The following is a 22,734-nucleotide window of genomic DNA, read 5'->3' on the forward strand; positions in this document are numbered from 1 at the left end:
GTCAGCAGTGGGCGGGAGCTCAGCTTTTAAAAGAAAGTGAAACTCAACAACAGGAACATGAGGAATGACAAAGCTGATATGAACGAGATGACACGTTTTGACAATTGCTCATTTATTTCTGTTAAAACACAACTTCTAAAGAAGGTGAGCATTATGTTAACTGTAACTTCATAACAATCCACAATTAGTTTCTGCTATTTAATTTCTGTTATCATAACGATACACAGCACGACTCCTGCCTGTGCAGCCTCATTTGAACTGTCGTTGTTAATGCTGCTGCAGCTGTTGTCACCTCACAGTTATAGCTGTGTCCTCACCTTGTTTAGTCCGCATGGAAAATCATGCGCTTCGTTTCTCACATGTTTGAGTCTCCTTCAGGCTGAGCTGTGTTGTGTTTACATTACATTACATTACAGTCATTTTTTTTTTGTAGCAGACGCTTTTTTTTACGGCCTAAAACTTGCTCACAGCTCGGTGTGCCCGAATTAACTGACTGTTCGACAGAATTCATGTGTCATGCTTGCGAGGTCCAAAACCGTCCCCTTGTGGAACATTAACACCTTTAACTAGTGGGTAGAAACAGGGTTGCTACATTGCAAGCTATATGATAAATGTGTGGCAGGTTCATTATTTAGGGTATGTATGAATATATGAATGCATAACATATTAACAGTGGTAGTAAAGGTTTGTCCAAGTTTTACAGCAAAGATAGTAACCTTTGAAATCATAACAACAACCCTAAATCTGGCTGGAGGAGGCAGTAAGACATTAGTGGTGAGATGCAGTAAATGTTAACATTTTTGATAGGACTCAAGACTAAACAGGAACTACAGTGGTATAAAAGTTCCATTGAGAGACATATGTGGTGTGTTCTTAATCCTGCTCTAATGTCTTTCAGGTTTAAGAGACGTTGAATCATCCATATTGTGACATCTGGACAAATCATCCCGGCAGGAATTCAACACTCACATCAGGTGGTCCTTCATCACTCCTCATGTGTGGGATGTGACCAGGTTCATATAACTGTCAGCTTGTCACACGGTTGGCTTATTTATTTATTTTTGAATCAGCGGTTAAAGGACATTTCCTCTACAATGGTCTTGGTGAGGCTTTTAGTGCTGTCTCTATTTCACATGTCTCTGGGTGGCTCGCAGCCCACCCAGAGTTCACAACAGGCATCCAGCCCTCCTCACCCCGCAGGAGGACAACAATCTCCTTTGGGTACTAGTAATCTGTCCTTCCCTTGGAGCCGTCTTCGCCTGCCAAGGTATGCTTGCTTCTTAACGGCTGCATCCAAGAAATTTACAGGAAAATGGTTGGACCTCTATTTTTTGATTCATCAATCACAATCCAATTGTTTCTTTGTCTCAGGTACATCATTCCTCTTCACTACCACCTCCTCCTGCACCCCAACCTCACAAGTCTCAGTTTCACTGGCTCAGTGCAGATCCAGATTGATGTCCAGAACAACACAAACTGGGTTGTATTACACAGCAAGGGTCTGCAGATCTCCAAGGCCACCATAGTGGACCAGAACCTCGCTCATCTGTCTGATCAGGTAGTTGTAAATGCAGCACAGTTAATCACCATATTTGTCATTGTTACATACAATGGAACCAACCCCTCTCCATCTCCTCTTGTTCTAGGTTCTTCCAGTTCTTCATAACCCTTCCCACGAGCAGATTGGCATTTTCTCTCCCAGGGTGCTCAGCAGCGGGCAAAAGTACTTTCTGTATATTGAGTTTGGGGCAGAATTGTCAGAAGGCTTCTATGGCTTCTATAAGAGCACCTACAGAACCAGCACAGGAGAGACCAGGTAAGACCAGATTGTAATAGATATTTTCATACAGAGAGGTTCCAACTTCAGTTCAATATTCTATTGTCTTTATGCCTCTGTGTCTTTTCAGAACCTTAGCTTCAACTCACTTTGAGCCCACGAGTGCTCGGATGGCATTCCCTTGTTTCGATGAGCCGAGCTTCAAAGCTAACTTCTCCGTACGGATCAGGAGGAGTCCAGAGTACATTTCTCTGTCCAACATGCCTGTAGTGAGTGCTGCATTGATGCTAGCCATCACACATGTTGAAATGTGTGCGCGACATGGCTACAGTGATCTGTTTGTGTATTTCAGGTCAACACGTTTGAAGTAAACAATGGCGTGTTTGAGGACCAGTTTGATGCAAGTGTAAAGATGAGCACTTACCTCGTAGCTTTTGTCATCTGTGACTTCAAATCTGTCACTGCAACAACATCTTCTGGGGTGCAGGTGTGGTCTCACTGACAATATTTGAATTTCCTTCTTTCTTGCCAACAATATTTCTTTCTCAGGGACACTTTTTTTTAATGAACTTTTGTGTCTGTAGGTGTCCATCTATGCCTCCCCTGAGAAGTGGCCACAAACCCGCTATGCCCTGGAGGTTGCTGTCAAAATGCTAGACTTCTACGAGGAATATTTCAACATCCACTATCCTCTACCCAAACAAGGTACCCTTTGTTTAGTTTTCCTGTAACTACTTTGTCAGATCCCCCTCTTTCCCCCTTTCACGTTCTCTCCACTGACCTGTGTTTTCCCTCTCTCAGATCTGATAGCCATCCCAGACTTTGAGTCTGGTGCGATGGAGAACTGGGGTCTGACCACCTACAGGGAGACCAGCCTGCTCTTTGATCCCCTCACGTCCTCCATTTCGGATAAACTCTGGGTCACCATGGTGATCGGACATGAGCTCGCCCATCAGGTGAGAGTGTGACACTGTGTCTGCACTCTACTGACATACTGTTCGGCTTTAGATGCTCATAATCTTAATGATCTTGCCTGCAGTGGTTTGGTAACTTGGTGACCATGGAGTGGTGGAACGATATCTGGCTGAATGAAGGATTTGCCAGATACATGGAGTTCATCTCAGTGGAGGCCACCTACCCTGACCTCAAAGTGGTATGTGCTTGGTTTAATGTGAGAATCGACTTAAATGATTAATAGTGGTAGATTAATATTAAGTGTAATAAACCATAACCCTGTTCTGTGCACAATTTTGCAGGAGGAATATCTTCTGCACACCTGTTTTTCAGCAGTTGGTCATGATTCGTTGAACTCTTCTCGGCCAATATCCAGCCCAGCAGAGAACCCGACTCAGATCAAGCAGATGTTTGACACAGTTTCCTATGACAAAGTATGCTTTCAGTCTCATACATGTATTGTGCCTGCAGTCACAAAGAGGGTCGCTCAACTATTCATTATGCGTATCCTATTTGTGGAAATACAGGTCTATAAAACCAAATATAGTACATTTAAAACCCCACTGATATTTCTGTTACTCACTTCTGATTGGCCTGGTTTGAAGTAGTTGAAGAAACTTCCCTTAAACTTTTGACTGCATAACAAATCTTTTTTTCACATTTATGATTTACAACGTTCAAATTGCTTTGAAACCAACCTACAGCATAACCTGTCGTGGCTTTGATTAAATACAGCTTTTCTCTCTCTCTCACCAGGGAGCATGTGTCCTCCACATGCTGCGGCACTTTCTGACAGACGATGTGTTCCAGCGGGGGATAGTACGATACCTCCGCAAATACAGCTACAGAAATGCACACAACCAGGATCTGTGGGACAGCCTAGCCAATGTACTAACACAAATTACATTAATTCAGTTCATAAATATTTTATTACGTTTAGTTCTTATATTAGAAGTTTGGTATATTTAACATGTCTGCTAAACATTTTATAATGGATGCTGTAGTGTTTTTGTTTTTTGTTTTTGTTTACCCTGTTACCAGACAGACATTGTTCCCATTAATTTCTTTATGGAGAATAAATCAGTTTGCTGAGACTAGAAAGTTACATAAAGTAGGTAATTGATCAAAAATAACATAATGTCTGTTTTTATTGCCATCAATATTGTGTAATATATGCTCAATAATGCAATTGCGAGTGATTCTAAAAGAATAAACCTCCGTGCCATGCATCGATAACAAAACATTGACAAAAATGAAAGCAGACGTGGTGTTCACTGTGATGGATTACCAATCTCAAGCAAGTTAGAAGTCCCAAAGTTAATTGTACTGTATTATACAGAAGGGAATTGGAAGTGAATTGTACAACTGCCTTGAAAGATCACATTTAAATTGTAAAGCATTATAATGTATTATGGAAAGGAGTACGGTAAATGCGATTTGCAAAAATCTTTTGTTGTTTTCCAGACATGCTCCGAGGAGGACTTCATCTCAGGAAAACACTGTTACAGCAGCAGCCAGGCCTCCAAGAATGCAGTGAGTAAACACATAAACATCCACTCACTACTTCTCTTCATTGATGTCCTCTTATACATTTTACACAGCGTAAACAACTACTTTCAGGCCTTGTGACGTGTTGTGGCTGCATGTATTGTCTCCTACAGTACCTTTTTGCAGGAGAGCACATGGACCTGACAGCCATGATGAACACTTGGATTCTGCAGAAGGGTATTCCTCTGGTAACTGTAACTAGGAAAGGGTCCCATCTGCTGCTGAGACAGGACCGGTTCCTGAGGACAGTGCTGCCTTCTGACCGTCTCTGGTCAACTTTGCAACAGGGGTGAGCATGCACATGCACTTGTACAGTTTTTTTTACTACTTAGTGTACTCTTGTTTTTGCAGCTACACACCCATTATTACCTTTAACGTTTTTCATGTATAGTTTCCTTTGGCACATCCCCCTGACATACAAGACAGATGCTTCCAGCACCATCCACAGACACCTGATGACAACACCCACAGGTAACAGGGAAGAGAGAATATGTTAAATATGTTTTATGCACATTTCATGCTTTTTCATTGTGTTGTTTTTCTATGCTCTCTTTTGCTATTTATGTCTCATTTAGACAGTATTCATCTCGGAGAGGAAGTCAGCTGGGTGAAAGTAAACACTGACATGACAGGCTATTATGTTGTTCATTATGAGGATGGTGGTTGGGACGAGATTACAAAACTACTGAGGGAAAACCACACTGCTCTCAGCTACAAAGACAGGACTCACTTGATACACAACGCCTTTCAATTGGTCACGTAAGCCTCTGTGTGTGTGTGTGTGTGTGTGTGTGTGTGTGTGTGTGTGTGTGTGTGTGTGTGTGTTTGTGTGAGACAACACAACAGACAGTGACATAAACAATACAGCTTTAATCATCCCACCTGAAACAACACCTATAAATATTCTCATATGTCTCTAAAGGGCAGGTCATCTGTCGCTCGATAAAGGCTTAGACCTGATTGGTTACCTGCAATTGGAGACGCACACTGTGCCTCTTCTCGAAGGAATAGGCTATCTGGAGGCCTTTTACCGGATGACTGAGAAAAGGAATGAGTTTGATGTAATAAGCAACCTGGGGGTAAGAAGATGAGAGTACAAATTAAGTATGATGTTTCTGAAAATGTCGGTAGGTGGTGCAGTTTAATTTCCTGTGAAATGCCGTTTCTCCGCGTGCAGATGTACATCCTGAGATTCTTCCGTGCGGTCATTGACCGGCAGACGTGGAGCGACAGGGGCTCTGTGTCCGAGCGACGCTTGAGGTCAGAGGTCCTGTCACTGGCTTGCCACCTGAAGGACCCTCCCTGTCTGGAGCGCGCACATGAGAGCTTCAAAGACTGGCTTCAGTCCAACGGTACACTCAAGTATGTCTGTCTAAATTATAATCCAGCATGTATCATTATCAGTCAACAACCTCTGATATCATTCACATAAACAGCAGCTATTCCCTGTGCTAGGCCAGACCGTATATTTTGATGTTTCATCATATCTCTAATGTGCATCTCTGCTTGTGTTTACCCCAGCTTGCCAACTGACGTGGCAGACACAGTGTTTTCAGTTGGAGCTCAGGATGACCACGGCTGGGTTTCACTCTTACACACATACAACATGTCTCTCTCTGAGGCACAAAAAAGCAAAATCCTGTTTGCCTTGACCTGCAGCAGAGACACAAACAAACTGCACAGGTACATCTTCTCCTCAATACATTTTTAACATGGTAAATGCTGCCACCATGTGGCAAACTTGGGATGCCACAGCCAACAGGTATCCAATATTTATCCAGTGTCTCGTTACAGATATGCTAAACATCTTTCAGTGGGGGCTCCTCAAGTGATGGCAGATAATGGAGCGTTACTAGAGCAGGTTATATTGTGTGTTATTGTGTTCCAGACTGCTGGAGTTGGGTCTTGAGGGGAAGGTGATTCGATCCCAGGACCTGTCCTCTCTCATCCTGATGGTGGCCAGGAACCCGCGGGGACATCACCTCACCTGGAACTTTGTCAAAAAGAACTGGGACACACTGGTTCAAAAGTTAGTGCAACATAATGGAGACCATCATGAACGACAATATAAGTCAAAACATGTGATGCTATGAAAATGCACTTTTGCTTACCTTTTTAAAACATATTAATGTCTTACCCAGTATATATACTCTGTTAAAAGTGTTTTGCTCATCAAGCTGGTGTTTTTAGTTGGATGCAAAAACCTTGTGCAAACCAGTAAGACCTGCCGTTTTAGTGGCTTCCATGCCATTCAATAACAAGTGGAACAGGTTTTTGATTTACTAAGGACCTGATTATACCGCATGCAACACATTGGGTAGCTATAATAAAAAGCCCTAAATAAGAGGTATTAACCTGTGAGTGTCCTCTCTGTTGTCTTTCTGCTCCGCAGGTTCCAGTTGGGCTCATTTTGTATTAGAAACATCCTCATAGGCACCACAGGACAGTTTTCATCTCCAGAGGAACTCACTGAAGTAAATGCCCTCTTATATCTTGGATTTATCTATATTCTACAAGGCAATTTAGAGATTACCAATATTTCAACATTGATATTGTCATTATTGGTATTAGTTGGCATTGGCAATATCAGCAATATTAGTGATAATGATGGTAATAACAGAGGCACTCTCAAAGATGATTTCCAATTGTCTTCAGTTGTGATTCTGACCTAAACAGAAGTATCTATAAAAGCTAAATTTCTTTTAAGCATAATTGTGGCTTTAACTGAAAGAGGAATTGAACTTTTCTGCATCTAAATTTGAGGTGTGTGCTTGTTTGTGTTGTTGTAAATGTAGGCTATGTGTTTGATCCCCAGGTGCAGCATTTCTTTGAGTCCATCAAAGAGCAGGCGTCTCAGCTGAGAGCTGCTCAGGTTGCCCTGGACAACGTGCAGAAAAATGTTCGCTGGTTTCAGAGGAACCTCGAGACTCTGAGAAACTGGTTGAACAAACAATTGCAGTGAAAGACAGCAGAAAGACAGGTGGCGGTTAACAGATGCCACAGCGGGGATATTTGAAAGTTTCTTTGAATTTTTTACATGTTTTTATTTGCTTATTGTGATGTGTTCGATATCACCGAAGAGCTGACAGTTTTGTATATAATTACTGTTTTGTAAATTTGCAGGAGATTTATTTGTTAGACCCAGACTGAGAGAGAGATTACATGCTCGGTAGTCTTTTTACCAGATCGACAATAAAAGAGTTCATTGTACCTCCTGCCACCTTTGTGTGTGTTGCTGAAACATATTCTTGTGTTGAATACAACCTGTGTTTGTTGGTGTATCTACTTGGTATTCATCATATTAACTATTTATTTAGGGGCTAAGACTTGGGGTTATGGTAAGAGTTATGAATAGGTTGCGGTGGAGGTTAGACATGTGGGTTAACATTTAGCGTTGGGCTCCAGGGAACGAATCATGGATACAAAACAATGAAATATCCACACAAGTATAATACAAATGTTTTTGTTGTTTAAACCATTTATTTGACAGTTCAGACTTTGTTTTACGGTTAGAGTAACTGTAAATAGGTAGAGTTTAGCTTTCAGGCCAGGTTAAGGTTAAGAATGTTACAGTTAGGATTAACCACCATGTCATGAACAGTAAGAAATACGATGTTCTCACAAGTATAGTAAAGTAGTTACGTATGGGTGTTTGCGTGCATCTGTGCCTGTCTTGTGCCCTAGCCCCGCCCTGCGGTAGTAACATCCAATAGGATGTCAGCATTGTAATTTGATGAGAGGTTGTCAACAACCGGTCGGGGAGGAAGGAAAGTGTCATTTGTCCGTTCGTTAGTTGACCAACGGGCATGTTAGAGTGAGATTTGTGTACATATTAGTAGCGTGAGATTTTTGGATAACGCTGCATTCATGTTGTAGTCTACTAAACAGTTATGGGCGATAAAGTTATAGATATCACCTAAGGCTAACGTTAGCTAACTGAATGTTTTTCAGTCACTTACAAATGTCAGAAGTTGGCTAGTTCCAAGCTAACGTTAGAGCAGTGAGGATAGGCTGCTAATTATTGTGAGCGTTTGTTAGCCTGCACCGGGGGATTGTGGACCAGCTAGAAAAACATACGTCTGTGGAGCTGCTGTAAAGGTTTTCCCTTGTTTTGGACGCGAGGAGCTGTTTGAGATATCCTACCATGGATCCATTTGACAGTAACAATGCAGGTAAGGAAGGAAGATGGAAGGTACAGTATCAGCAGGCTAGTAGCTTCAGGCCAGCTAATAACTAATGAGGGCATTAGCAGTGACATTCACCGAGGACACATGTTGAGAGGGATAAGTTTGAGTTTTGGAAAGGCAAACCGGTTTGTGACTGTAACATTAAGTACAACGTAGGGTGGGTGTGAACCATGTTGTTTATTCATGTAACGTTTTGCTATCATTTTAACTGAACGACGCCAATAACACATTTGTAAGAGTTTAAACAATGGCTGCCTTGACAGAAACATAGCATGGCACTGTTAAGACTCAAGTTAAAACACAGCAGCGTTGTTTGTCCAGTTGAAGCCTGTTGGTTTGATAAGAGCTATGTTTTGTGTTGGTGTGGAGAGCTGATAAGTCAAGCTCAGCTCCGCTCAGGCAAGCAGCTGCTTTATAACCTCTATTATGGTGCTAGGGTGTCCATGACTTGATTAAAACAAACAATACAACCCAGCGCACACACTAGTTTCTCCTCGGTGAGTGTAATTTTATTCAATCTTGGTCTCAACCTGGAAGAAGCAATCACCAAATCACAGCAGGAAGACTTCCTGTTTTTTCTTCTTCCTGTTCGTTCTGACTTTGTGATCTTTAAGTAAAAGCCCCAAATCACATTTCACAACCACATTCTGAACAGACAATGGTGAGAAAACAGAAACAGATGCTTCCTTCCCCTAATTTGAATCACCAACCAACCAGTATCAGTATCGTGGCTCAGTACTCTGAATCTTATGTAGTGTTGCCTGTTCTTACCTGGGCTGAATTAGTGGACACACTTGTCCAATATATTTAATTATATTTCTGTGACTCTAAGGTAATACATGTTTTGAGTTAACAGGAAGAGCGCAGTCAGCAAATGAACATGACCCGCTGCAGTATTTACACAGCTTTAACCAGCTTGATGAAGGTACAGGAGTTGTTGGTTGCTCACATTTGCGTGGTGTGTTTTCTAATTGTAGTCCAGATGATAACCATCACATCCATTTGCCTCCTCTCATCCGAACACGTCATCTTGCTTATATGCAATAACTTTCAGCATAATATCACATCAATTTGAAGTAGATATGACAACCATGATTAATCCAGTTTGATGTGTTTTGTATGGATCTTATTTTTATCATATCCTCCACTGCACATTACACATTACCCACTACTTAGCTCTCAGCCTATTAATAGACAATCATACCATAGCAATGTGGTTCAGACAGGGACATGGTGACAGCACATCAGAAACACTTTACAGGACAAACAAGGAACTAAATTCACCTCGTGCATTTCTGGACTTTCGTCTTTCTTTTGGGAAGCTAAAGCTCAACTTATTTTGGTGTCATTGTTTCTGTATGAACACTGTGTATATTCATACGTGTTCATTGGCTCTCTGTGCTTTTCACTCCAATCCATCACCAACCGAGAGTGAAAATGCATTGTCTTAAGTTTGTAAAAAGCATGATTGTAACGTGAGGCAAATCGGGAGACTTGCATTGCTTAGAGTTTTACTACTTTGGGTATTATTAAATTAGGAGGATGAACATACCTCTGATTGTTTCAAGGATTACTGAGAACTATTGTTGGGAGAATCTGGCTGCCACAAAATCACATGGGTTTTGTAAGACACAGCATAACTCTTGTCATGAATCTTGATTCTGAAGACGCAGGTTATGGAAATGCAGGCTTTTGTAAACTGCAGTGACGGGGCCAGATGTTGAATATTCACTGTATTAGCTTTTTTTTAATGGCCTTGTTTTTATTATTTTTTATATTTTTCTTGTTTATTTGTATATTCTATGTCTGTACGTTGAGAGCAATGTGAAAACTGGAGTCAAATTCCTTGTAATTATACACACACAGTACATATAGCCAATAAAGCTGATTCTGATTTTCCCTGTACCTGAGGGCTCTTTGTCAGTTGTTGTTTTTTGTAGGTTTTTTTCTCCACATGAATGAGTGAACTGTGAAGGAATTACAGCTATTTCAAAAGTTAATAGTATATGTCTCACCAGTCTTATGAACCCATTCGTTGTAGGTCAAAGTAACAGGAAATGCTGCAGGAGGTTTACTAACAGGAAGCTGAAGAAACTCAGTCAGTGCTTTGTCAAACAAGGCTTCATGTTGCCTGCACATAGTCACACACAACAACAACAACAAAAAAGGCTTGTTTCCACAACTCTTCTGTGGAAAACTTTGAAACTCTAAAAGTCACAGCACATATGTTAACATATAACTGTGTGTGTGTGTGTGCGTGCGCGTGCGCGTATAATCATTTAGATTTCCTCTCTCTCACCTCTCTTACTTCCTCTTTTGAGAATCTCCTTTGTGATTTCTCTCCCTCTGTGTGTTGCAGAGCGAGCCAACCTGCCGAGGAACATGATAGAGAACAGCATGTTTGAAGAAGAGCCTGATGTTGTCGATTTGGCCAAAGACTCTGCATTTCCAGTATGCTCATGTGATCCTATGCCATGCATGCTATACATGTGTTCATTTTAAGGACCAGCCTGGCTCAATAGTTTGCATATCACAAAAAGCATATTTGCACCACTCTGCACATTACCTTTTGCAAGTGCTTTCATCTGTAAATCTGATAATGGTAACAGCTCAAGGCAATATAAATAAGGATCAGTTAATTCAAGGGTGACACTTGTGGATAACCACTGATGCTCATTTGCACACTTTCAGTTCACATACTACTGCTCTGTAAACTATTTTAGATCTGTCAGCTGCAACCATCTAAATTTAATAATTGTGAGAATTACTTCTAGCAAAAAGAACTTCATTTTAGATGTTGATGATTTAGCCTTTTCTTCAGACCTTTACCCATTTTCCCCAATTAGCTTCTGTCATTCCCGACATACTGTATCATAAAGCTTCATAAACAAAGTCGTATAGACCTTACCTTTGACCCCCAGTCCCCACTACCTCTGCCCTCCCTCACTGTCTGACATCCAACACACCCTCTCCTAAATTTTATCCCCCCCTTTGCATCGCTTATGTTCAATATATTTATTTCTGCATTACCCGCAAAGCCTCACTGGAAACTAACAGAGTGTACTGTACATGCTCTCTGCAGACGTTTCCTGCGCTTGACCCAGATGAGGTGGCGTATGAGCCTCGTAGCTCCCGGTTGCTTGTGCGAGGCCTGGGAGAGAACGACTTGGATGAGGATGAAGAGGACTGCGAGTCTTCAGCCCGTCTGCTGGGCATGTCCTTCATGAACCGTAGTGCTGCTCACAGATCCATCTCGTCCCCGTACACCAGACAGGCTCCACCCAGGTAATGCACTGAAAAGGTCATCATTTGGGAAGCTGTGCAGTATGTTGGCATAAAAACCTAGTGCTGCACAAGCAATCATGCATCATCACATGTAAAGCTCATGTGATTAGTATTTGAGTCTGGTGATATACAAATGTTGAATTCAGGTTAATTACACTGTAACTAAGCTTCCATATGTCAGAAATACTAAAGAATTGTAATCTCTGTGGGCTAAATACAAATCTCTTTCCTCCATGACCGACCTCATCTTTGACTAAGATTTACATAAAATCATATAACAAGTCCTGGTGGTTTAGGTGAACAGGTTGGACTTTCCTGAAACTGCAGCTACATTCAAAGTCCTGTCGGAAACATCGTAGTTACAGTTGCAGAGTAAAGAAGCAAATCCATGCTAAATTGGAGTTAGTGCACCTCAATGTAATAGGACATATCCTTTTAGTCGCTCAATCATTCCAATCCAGTATAAATCATCTGTAACAACAATACTGTTCAGAGACGCTTTCAGTGGTAATCCCAGACCAACAAAAGTAGCCATTAAATGCAAGTGCAATATTAGAAACTTCCTGTTAGTATTATGTAAGTAAGTATTATGCTATGTTCACACTACAAGCAACTAAAGCATCAAAACGGCTATGCATTGCCAGATGCATTGTTGGCGTTGATGTAGTTATGTTGTTGAATAGCACAGAGAACTGGCTAACGACGTTTGATAGATGGAGCGGAACAGGGTGAAACAAAAACATATTATTGGTTGGCGCTTCTCCGCGTCATTGAAGAAAAAGTTCAGTTCAGATCAGCTCAACTTTGATTTGTAGCCCCTCACGCTCGTCAGTTTGTAGCTTCATGTCACAAGCTTCCATTGACAATAACTTGAAAATAAGTAATATTATACTCTTTTTGGTCTCAGGTCATGTTCCCGACCCTCAACCCGTACCATGGTTGTGTGTGTGTTGTTCCTGGTGATAGTGGCCTCTATGACTATGGTACTGTACTTCTTACCTGGATGCACCTTTACCAGGGTAAGAAAACAATCCACTGGTTCTGTTTAGCTACGTTTTGTGATTCATCATACTCACCCCAACCCTCCATTCTTCTGCAGAGTGGTTGTCCAAAGACCAACAAGACCACTCCCTCCGAGCAAGTCTACCCCGTGTCCACAAATGGTGAACTGTTTCCATGGGCACAGTTCCGGCTGCCTCACAGCGTACATCCTCTTAGCTATGACATCACCCTGAACCCGGACCTCGACGACATGACCTACACCGGCCGCACCGTCATCAGCATGTCTGTGCATCACAACACCAAGCGCATTGTCCTGCACGGTGCTAATCTCAACATCACCAAAGCTACTTTCAAGGTGGGATTGGAAGAGGTTTGTGTGCAGATGATAATGTGTTATAACACATTGAGAGTTTAGATGAGATGTCCTTCTGACTAGATGTACAGAACATATATACACACTTAAAAAGATCTCTTTTGGGCCAGAACAAAACACTTGATTGAAACTTTTTTCTTTTCTTATGTTGTCTGCTGTTCGTCTACTAATACTCCATGTCTTCCAGTCGGGTGATGGGGAGGCCAGAGATGTGACTGTACTGGAGTACATACCCAGACAGCAGATAGCTGTTCAGTTCCCCGAGGAGCTGAAAACAGGCATGTACTGTGTCTTGACCCTGGATTACTCTACCAGCCTCTCGCATACCTATAATGGTTTCTACAACAGCTCATACTCCGATACAGACGGAAACAAAAGGTACACTTGACTATTTGGCTGTGAAAGTACTTATAATTGAGAGATGTCCTGCAGAGTAAGGACTTTATTAAAAGCCTGTACAGAGAGTGTTGTGTGTCTTCATAGCCAAAACTGAAATTACAGCAAATATGTAATTTGTTATTTTTAGCATGATCATGCTCTTCCCCCTCTTGTCACCAGTGTCTTAGCAGCAACCCAGTTTGAGCCACTATCAGCTAGGAAGGCCTTTCCTTGCTTTGATGAACCGGCTTTCAAAGCCACCTTCCTGATTAGAATCAGCAGGAAACCAAACTACCTGACTCTTTCTAACATGCCTCAGGTACTGTAGTATTCATTCATTCCTGCTTATTTTTAAGTGTTGAAACACCTCACATAGTTTACTAAAACAAACAAACAAAAGATTTATGTAAACATCAAATGATAATTTGATTATTTTCATGTAGTGGGCTAGAAACAGGGTCTGTCGGTGTCTGTTCTCAGCGTTACTAGGTTTATGACCTAAAAATAGTTTAGTCTTTGTCAGTGTGCATGGCCGCATTCTCTGCTCCCCCACACATTGTCAACTGCAGCTGACCAATAATGTCACGTGTGTCATATATATAAACACGATTTACAATACAACACTATGTCACCACTCACTCTGTACACTATGTCACCTCTTCTCTTGAACTCGTGGGTCAGTCCTGTCCCCACTGCGACTCGTACGCTCTTCCCGTGGGGACAAATAAGCAGACCGTGTATTGTTTTTTTGCTTGTAGCGCTGTATTAATTAGTTGGCAGTAACGTTATCCTTTTGTATTTCAGGCTAAAAGCACACCACTTCTCAATGGTCTCATTCAAGATGAGTTTGAAATGACCAGCGTCAACATGAGCACCTACCTGGTGGCCTTCATCGTCGCCAACTTCACCCCTGTCAGCAAAAATGTCTCAGAAACTCTGGTAGGTCAAATATGAATCCTTTTGGCTTTCAATATATACTTGTATATACATATACTTTTTAATTTATTTAAATTTAGTTTTCAGTGAAGTTCTGTTTTTGCTGAACTGTCTTGACTAATATATGTATATTTTATTATTATTATTATTATTATTATTATTTATTTCTGTGTTTTAGGTGTCTGTGTACTCTGTGCCAGAGAAGAAGGAGCACACTGACTATGCTCTGGACACAGCCTGCAAACTGCTGGAGTTCTACAATGGCTTCTTTGAAATTACCTACCCCCTCAAAAAACTAGGTGAGTGGACAAAGGTACTTGCATGTTTCACACAAGGTGCACACACACTCATCTCTTCTCTTGTGATCCCCCCCCCCCCCCCCCCCCCCCCCCCCCCCCCCCTCTTTACACATCCCAATATTCTTCCTTTCTCTTTGGTCAGACTTGGTAGCCATCCCAGACTTCCTGGCAGGAGCCATGGAGAACTGGGGACTCATCACCTTCAGAGAGACCAGCCTGCTGGTGGGCAAACAGTCCTCTCCTCTGGAAAAACAAGTAGTTGCCTCCGTCATCGCGCATGAGCTCGCTCATCAGGTAGTTGCGTTTGCCTGTTTGTTTGTGAAAGTAGCAGACACGGTGAATGTGCTACGGTCAGGTCCTAATCTATCTCTGATGATGTGTTGCAGTGGTTTGGAAACCTGGTGACGATGAGGTGGTGGAATGACCTGTGGCTCAACGAAGGCTTTGCCACATACATGGAGTACACGTCGCTGCAGACTGTTTTGCCTAAGCTGGACATTGTAAATTTACACACCTGCCTCATATAATTTGAAGCAGATAAAGCTGTGTGCTTCATTGTGTGCCTTCGCAGTAAATCCTGTGTTTATTTGCAGGGTAATTTGTTCCTGGCAGTACGCTTCAGAGCGTTGGACAGAGATGCACTTAACTCCTCCCACGCTGTGTCGACGGAGGTTAATACGCCAGAACAGGTGGAAGAGATGTTTGACTCTGTCTCCTATGAGAAGGTACACTTTTGTAATTTATATATACTCAGATAGATAGATGCAATTTTTGTTAATTCACTTTCATATTCAGCTGTTTAACTCAGAGAGTGATTTCTCAACTGGACCTCCCACTCATTCAGAACTTTAGTCAGTGCTCTGTTTAGGGTGTGATCTCAGATGATTTGTGTCTTCCAGGGTGCCTCCATTCTCCTGATGCTGAATGCCTCCCTGCCAGGGGACCAACAGTTCAGAAAAGGTATCATTCAATACTTGAAACAGTTCAGTGGATCAAACACGGACACCAACGACCTCTGGAACAGCCTTACACAGGTGTGTGTGTGTGTGTGTGTGTGTGTGTGTGTGTGTGTGTGTGTGTGTGTGTGTGTGTGTGTGTGTGTGTGTGTGTGTGTGTGTGTTTTTTTATCACTTTGGCTACATCTAACATTTAACTTCCCTCTGTAATCTGTCAGCCAGCCATGTGGTTAAATTATACTCATCTGACATCATCTGCGTTTGGCTAGTTTCACTGTCATCACATAATGGGTGATCACAGAGAACTGTGTCAGGAGCTGCATTATGAACATAACAAAGCAGTAAATGGCTTCTGATGATATCATGTCCTAATTTATTAATCCTATAAGAGTGTTGATTTGTTTGCTTCCCATTCCTTTGAGGGGATGTCAGAGCACATCATGCTGTAGATACAGACAATAAGGTTTGAAACCACGTGCCCCGTTTATTTTGGCCTCAGTTAACATCTCCTTTGGTTTTGGTTTTTAGAAATTGTAATCTTCTGAAAATAGCTGCAAAGTTTCAGACCACTGCCAGTCACAGTTGTCTTCATTTAATTCACATAACAAAAAACAATGAACATGAACATTGGACTGCACAGACTCTGGATTTCTCTTCCTGTCCTCAGGTTGAGGTCTCGGCGCAGCACCCGAATGTGTCAGAGATGATGACCTCGTGGACGTCACAGAAAGGCTTCCCATTGGTTACTGTAAGCCGTAAGGGAGGTCAGGTGACCCTCACACAGGAGCCCTTCCTGCTCACATCTGACAATACCACACAGACTTCCAGGTGGGTTCAACATCCCCCCCCTCATACACACAGATCATAGAAACGAAACACAACCCTGACTGTATTTTGTGCTCTATTTAGCTTGTGGAATATTCCGGTGACGTACGTAACTGACAACTGTAGTTTGGGCCCTGAGTGCAGACAGATGTTCACTCTGAAGAACAAGTCAGGTAAAACACAAAGCATTACCAGCAACATCAAGTTAAGAGTCAAGATTTTTATTTTGTGACAAATGCTACATTTTTGTGTGTGTTTTCAGGGACTCTGAAGGAGCTACCAGAAAGTGTAAAGTGGCTGAAGTTGAACTACAGAAACACAGGCTTCTACATCGTCCACTACGGAGAAGATGGCTGGGCTGCTCTTATAACGGCTCTGTCCAACAATGTCGGTGTTCTTACACACGAGGACCGGGCCTCACTCATACACAACATCTTTGCTCTTTCCAGGTAAAGCGGACAACATAAATAGTTCTCTGGATTGCATTTAGTTATAGGAGAAACGGGAAGTAGAGGACTGTTTCATTCTCCACCTTTCTTTCCTCTCCCCCACTGTCCTGTGTTTTTAACAGACTGGGACGCGTGTCCTTTCACCAAGTCCTCAACCTGTTGAAGTACATGACCAATGAAACTCATACTTCTCCTGTGACAGAGGCCTTGTTACAGCTCAATGTAATCTACCGGCTGCTTGACAAAAGACAAGAGCACCATCTTGTGGCCCGCATGAAGGTATATACACACACACACACACACACACACACACACACACACACACACACACACACAGTTAAGAAATGTAGGTCACAATACATTTTGAGAATATAGATATAATGAGCCACATTTCTGTCAAACACCTGCAAATGTTTGTAAAAAGAAATATGTTTTTCAAAATCAGTGTGTGGACTATGAAGTGTTGTTATGAGTGTAATTGTCTCAATAATGAGAAACATTAAAACACACATTTTCATATCTTTATTTAAGAAGTTAAGATGTAAGTTTTGATGGCAAGTTATTGTTGTATCAGGACATCTAGGATACAAGCATGTCCCACGTCTGTGAAAAAAAACATCATTCATTCTTGTCATCTGTTTAAGTGTAGTGTTTCTGTACACTAATAAAATCCATTATTGTTTTTGTTACATACGACAGTCTTATATTCTGCGTCAGTTTGGTTCTCTGATGGACAAACAAACATGGAAAGAGGAGGAGAGTGTGTCTAAACAGGAGCTGCGCTCAGCCCTGCTTGGGATGGCCTGTAGTCTGAATGAAGAAAACTGCACTCAGCAAGCCCAAGCCCTGTTCAAACAGTATGTCGAGTCCAATGGGACCTCACGGTACGTATAGCACACAATTTATTTTTGAGTTGCTTTTCTGGGTCACATTGACAGCTACAGCAGGGTGAGAGGGGCAGCCCAAACAGAGATAGAAACCATCCTTAAAAGGGACGGGGGAATGTAACTGGGTGAATTGGTATCTAACGTTGAGTTGTAAACAGTGAGCTGAATTTTGGTCCACTTTGAACATAAAATAGGTTTGCATCTTTATATTTCCTGTAGGATCCCAGGGGATCTGCAGCAAGTTGTATTCACTGTGGCTGCTCAATCGAATGAAGGTTGGGGGACTTTGCTCAGCATGTACGGACGTGTCACCTATGATGCAGAGAAGAGAAAAATGCTGCGGAGCCTAGCATCTACTCAGAACGCACGGCTTATAGTGTGGTAAGTGTTTGCATGTGGCCTCTGGTCAGGTCATCAAGCAGCAATGTCTTTCCTTCCCCACTGAATGAGAGAACAATCCAATACACTCGTTCAAAGTGCGTTTCATTTTTTTTTTATTGGAACATGTCTTGAAACCAATGTGTAACAGAGCAGCGGTATTTTGAATCTCAGGTACTGTGATAACAGTTGAGTTACAGTCACTAAAACACCAATATCTGAGATGTGATAAAACATTTTTTTCTTGTTGCTGGTATTTTTTGTTTGTTTTTTCTTCAGTAGTGATTTAAAGGGCTTGACAAGCAGTTTATTTTCCTGCTGTATGGAGGTGAGTGTAGTGTCAGTGTTGTTTATGCTCTGAATTTCCTCTGAACATTTATTGCGGTCTATCTAGGATTCTGAAGGCAGGTCTGAGGGGGGAGACCATCCAGACACAGGAGTTGCCTTTGGTCATCAGCACTGTGTGTAAAGGCTTCACCGGCTACTTGTTTGTCTGGGACTTCATTCAAGAGAACTGGGACAGCCTCATAGAGAAGTAAGTGGTCCCTGTCAGCATCAAACAAGTCGTCAGACTAATTCACAGAAAAAGGAAAAGCTCAATATCAGTGTTTTTGTGTTTTTGTCTTAAGGTTCCCTATGGGCTCCTTTGCCATCCAGACAATCATCAACTCTGCCACCTCTCAGTTCTCCACACAGGCCCACCTTGATCAAGTATGTTTTGTTTTCTTTCTGATGCAGCGTATTTGAAGGTCTGTGCAATTGTTTGTGGGGAGATATTAACTGTTCGCTGTGTTTTGCCATTGATAACATAACATCTGTGTGTGTGTGTGTGTGTGTGTGTGTGTGTGTGTGTGTGTGTGTGTGTGTGTTGTGCAGGTTCAGAGTTTCTTCTCCAGTTTGAAGGAGCGCGGCTCTCAGATGAGGAGTGTGCAGGAAGCTCTGGAAACCATCAGGCTGAACCAGCGCTGGATGGAGAAGAACCTGCCCACGCTCCAAAAATGGCTCTAATATAGCCGCTCCATCCCGTCTCTGCCCCGCTGACGGGACAAAGGGGCACGACGTCAAGACAACAACAGTGTTTGCACTATTGTAGGACGGTGTCTCTCAACTCCCTTTATCCAGGCCAGAGTACGAATCAAAGCCAGAAGTTTGGCTCTACCTGGGTGGACAAGGTGTTCTCTTGAGGTTTGTACTGTGAGTTGTATTTGCTAGCTCAGGGTGGCTCTGATTGTGTGTCTGACAGGAAGTTGTCAGATGCAAACACACACTCCTCACAATTTATGCTGTCGACCAAACCTCTCCTCTGCAGCTCTCATCTAAACCTCACGCCTGAACAGACAATCGTGCTTCATCCACACTCCTTTTCCTCCGCCTGCTCTCAGGCACCTGACTGTATGAGCTGTGCAATGGCCTCTTCAAAAAAGAGGAAGTATGAAGAATGTCAACATTACTGTGTTTGTATGTACTGTCAGTCAGTCCTGGACTTTATCTCAAATTGTCTGATATATGTGGATGAAGCTGTCGGGGATTTCTCAGCGATGAGAAATTACAGGTACGTTGGAGAGGAATTATTATAGAATTAAACTGACCTTGCATCGCCATGTTATAAAATAGCTGCCTGCCATTCTGAACTCTAGTTACACATGCAACTGGAAGCATTTACTATATTAGTCATGATTTGGGTAGAAGATTGGTTGGTTGATAGCTTAAAATACCCAGCTTGTATTTGCATCAATTGAATGTACTGAAAAAACCTTCCCACTGTGTACAGTAGATGGAGTACTGCACACCAGTGCAGGTTTAAAGCAACAACCAATGTGTCTTAGGTGAGAGCAGGCAGTGCTCGCTGGAGCCAAACGTTGATTTCTTTCTTCCTCTACGAGTCATAAGCCCAGTTTAGCTCTGATCAACAAACTTTTATGTTGATAGTTCCTACACAGACTTATTCTCATTGTGCTTGTAAACTTGTAATTATAATGTAAACATGCTCAACCCTATAGTGTTTTCTCCTGCAATTTTGGATGCAATGTTTTGAACATCTTGACTTTTAACATTTTAGGATTTGCTATGTGTTGTGTGTATAAAATGTTAAGAGGAAATGTATACATAGAATTGTTTAGGAGTCTTGGTCAAATAGTGTCTCTGTATTTTTTGAATGACTACCCCCTGGGAGGTCATTTGCTGATGAATGTTAGTGTTCTAAGGGCTAAAGTGCGTAATGAAGATACAAAGGTTAAAGAAGAACATTTATACTGGGTGTGACTAATCTGTCCAGTAATCTAAATATACAGAAGGTTTAAAGTCATGTTGCTCCTGGGAACGAGGAGCAGCCTAGCTATATATATATTGGAAAAAGTGTCTCCCCAGCTTTTATTTTCAAGATTTTATTTAAATGCGGTTGTACACTCATCCTGAGCTTTATTTAAAGTGGTACTGCTTACTTATTCACTCCATCACTGTCATAATATTCCGTATAATGGAGTAAATAACATAGATTTAGATTTGATCATTTTCTTTGAACATCACCTTCATGAGACATGCATCTGTTTTTTGTTGTCACATTATCTTCTTCTGAAACCTTTTTGTTTGTTTTATGTAAAAACTTTTCTCAAAATGTGTGTCACAAAGGAAACACACATTGGTTCAATTCCGGGTAGCATTATCTCATCTCTGCACAGGCATGTGCCTGTTGCTGCACTAGCGACTCCTACTGGTTGGTCGAAGTGGCTGCCGGGAGGAGGGGGACCAGCCGTGTTAGGCCCTCTTAGAGAGATGGCAGGTGGAAAAACACACACCGAGACACCATGTGTTTCAAAAGCATGGCTGTCTACACCCTGTCCAGCCGTGGGGGTCAGCAGCATGAAGGATCTCTACAGAGGATTGTGCATTCCAAACAGGAGAAAAGATTAGTGTGACACTTTACTTTGAAGGATCTCATAGCAGTTTTGCTCTGTCTAGAGACTAGTAACAGTATTTGACTTGGCCGTTGACTTGTTCCATCCATCCGTGTGAATATGCCTTCAAATACACAACTCAAATCTTTATATCTTCACTAATTTTACTTCATTTTTTTTCCAGCTGCCAGCAATCAGATGAATTAATCAGCTTCATTGAGGCTCTGGCACTTTATTGTTCCATCATATTTTTGTTAAGAAAACAACTGTTTCATGTGAAGTCAGTTGCAATAAGCTTTAAGAGACAAGAGTTGCTGATGTCAATCAGGTACCAGGTTCAGTGGAAGTTGGTGAATCAGGGATGTGGCCGGTCTGATGACAGGATTGTACTAGAGTACCACATGTGCAGTGAACCCAATCAGATCGTCTTTGTTTTTGCACTGGGATAAAATGCTGCAGATGCTTTTGAAACTGTGTTGCTCCCTATGTGAATAAGATATAAATAAAAGTTGTTTTCTGAAGATGTTGGATTTCATTTTTTGTTAAAATACAAAGGCGACACAATAATAAAGATGATGCAACTTTTAAGATGTACACAAAAAAATCTGAGGAAGGACTTGAAAGCTGTTCCTCCGAATCCATTTCCCCAAGCTTCGTCACATTCGGGAACAAAAATGTATTTTACATTCTTGATTTCGAAAAATCAATTGTGAATATCAGGCTGCAAGACCTCTAAATCCCAACTGTGTAAACACAGTGGAAATGTTGTTGTGATTTCTTCTCGCTTGTACCACCAGAGGTCTCTTTAGGTCTTCTGGAAACTTGCATAGTTGCTCTCATTCATTGTAGGCTACTGTTTAAATTGTGGATGTAAATTCTGCTCAACTGTGTATGTTGTGGAATGATCTTCTAAACAGATTTTAGGTGGTGAGTGAGTGTGCACCTCTGTGTCTGTCCACGGCTTATCTTACATTCTGCTGCAGCAACCTGCAAAATATTTTGAGTGCCCAGTCATGGCTACATGCTCACCTCGTGTTTGAGGTAAGTGACACGTTCTTAAAAAACCTTTTATTGACTGTGTTAGACTGCCATTGACTGCCTGCTGACTCCTCAGTCACTAAACCGGCCCCCAGCTGTTAGGGGCTGCTAATGATAACACAGCTGAGTGCGACTCTGACCCCCCATCTTTCTGGGCCAGAGGCAGTTCCAAAAGGAGACAGCCCACTGAGAGTCACTGTCCCTTCCAATACCCATACTGTCATACTATTTAGTATGTCAGAAAAAATGTAGTATGTCCCAATACAGAGTGTGTCAAATGAAGCTCTAGCGTAAGTTAAGACAGGAAGACTATCCCCTCATGCTTAGGCTTAAAGGCCTTTCTCCCATATAGCTCTCCCACTAGCAGCACATACTCTATTCCGGCTGTCACTGTCAGAGGCGTCATAGACTCTATCAGCTGTTTAACAGCTGGGTCGCCCCCAGCCAATAGCGCTTAGGTACACCCTCTTCGTCGGCCTATCAGCATGCTGCTGTCTCCTTTTTAAACGCGCTGTATCCCCGCCTCCAGCGTCTGCTGCTGTTTTATGCGACTCCGTACTGACGGGCA

General features: G+C 42.1%; 2 protein-coding genes across 2 annotated transcripts; both read left to right on the forward strand.

Annotated features, from left to right (window-relative positions):
- The first annotated feature begins 31 nt into the window (after nucleotides 1–31).
- On the forward strand, nucleotides 32–7,489 carry erap2 (endoplasmic reticulum aminopeptidase 2). The gene is made up of 21 exons (XM_068702822.1): nucleotides 32–144; nucleotides 899–1,267; nucleotides 1,372–1,558; nucleotides 1,647–1,816; nucleotides 1,908–2,046; nucleotides 2,130–2,264; nucleotides 2,362–2,482; nucleotides 2,579–2,733; nucleotides 2,817–2,930; nucleotides 3,034–3,165; nucleotides 3,488–3,619; nucleotides 4,196–4,264; nucleotides 4,393–4,568; nucleotides 4,671–4,750; nucleotides 4,855–5,038; nucleotides 5,202–5,358; nucleotides 5,457–5,641; nucleotides 5,801–5,962; nucleotides 6,168–6,308; nucleotides 6,672–6,753; nucleotides 7,095–7,489. The coding sequence occupies exons 2-21, from the start codon at nucleotides 1,095–1,097 to the stop codon at nucleotides 7,239–7,241; spliced, it is 2,841 nt and encodes a 946-aa protein (XP_068558923.1). The 5' UTR covers nucleotides 32–144; nucleotides 899–1,094; the 3' UTR covers nucleotides 7,242–7,489.
- Nucleotides 7,490–8,048: 559 nt separating this feature from the next.
- lnpep (leucyl/cystinyl aminopeptidase) lies at nucleotides 8,049–21,649 on the forward strand. The gene is made up of 22 exons (XM_068703276.1): nucleotides 8,049–8,451; nucleotides 10,826–10,917; nucleotides 11,549–11,751; nucleotides 12,659–12,770; nucleotides 12,851–13,108; nucleotides 13,314–13,504; nucleotides 13,685–13,823; nucleotides 14,309–14,443; nucleotides 14,619–14,739; nucleotides 14,882–15,033; nucleotides 15,126–15,239; nucleotides 15,333–15,464; nucleotides 15,639–15,773; nucleotides 16,363–16,523; nucleotides 16,605–16,693; nucleotides 16,783–16,969; nucleotides 17,092–17,248; nucleotides 17,669–17,853; nucleotides 18,076–18,237; nucleotides 18,629–18,769; nucleotides 18,864–18,945; nucleotides 19,111–21,649. Exons 1-22 carry the CDS (start codon nucleotides 8,424–8,426, stop codon nucleotides 19,240–19,242), a joined length of 3,108 nt encoding a protein of 1,035 aa, XP_068559377.1. The 5' UTR covers nucleotides 8,049–8,423; the 3' UTR covers nucleotides 19,243–21,649.
- The last annotated feature ends 1,085 nt before the right edge of the window (nucleotides 21,650–22,734 follow it).

The sequence above is a fragment of the Cebidichthys violaceus genome, unplaced genomic scaffold, assembly GCF_023349555.1.
Source record: "Cebidichthys violaceus isolate CVI_PGR_0920_01 unplaced genomic scaffold, fCebVio1.0.p SCAF_9, whole genome shotgun sequence".
Taxonomy (NCBI): Eukaryota; Metazoa; Chordata; class Actinopteri; order Perciformes; family Stichaeidae; genus Cebidichthys; species Cebidichthys violaceus.

Coding starts and splice junctions, on each gene's coding strand:
- erap2 (XM_068702822.1), top strand. CDS start 1,095: ATGGTCTTGGTGAGGCTTTTAGTGCTGTCTCTATTTCACATGTCTCTG. Junction 2,047..2,129: donor CTCTGTCCAACATGCCTGTA/GTGAGTGCTGCA, acceptor TGTGTATTTCAG/GTCAACACGTTTGAAGTAAA. Junction 5,039..5,201: donor AACGCCTTTCAATTGGTCAC/GTAAGCCTCTGT, acceptor ATGTCTCTAAAG/GGCAGGTCATCTGTCGCTCG.
- lnpep (XM_068703276.1), top strand. CDS start 8,424: ATGGATCCATTTGACAGTAACAATGCAG. Junction 10,918..11,548: donor CCAAAGACTCTGCATTTCCA/GTATGCTCATGT, acceptor TGCTCTCTGCAG/ACGTTTCCTGCGCTTGACCC. Junction 18,238..18,628: donor AACGCACGGCTTATAGTGTG/GTAAGTGTTTGC, acceptor CGGTCTATCTAG/GATTCTGAAGGCAGGTCTGA.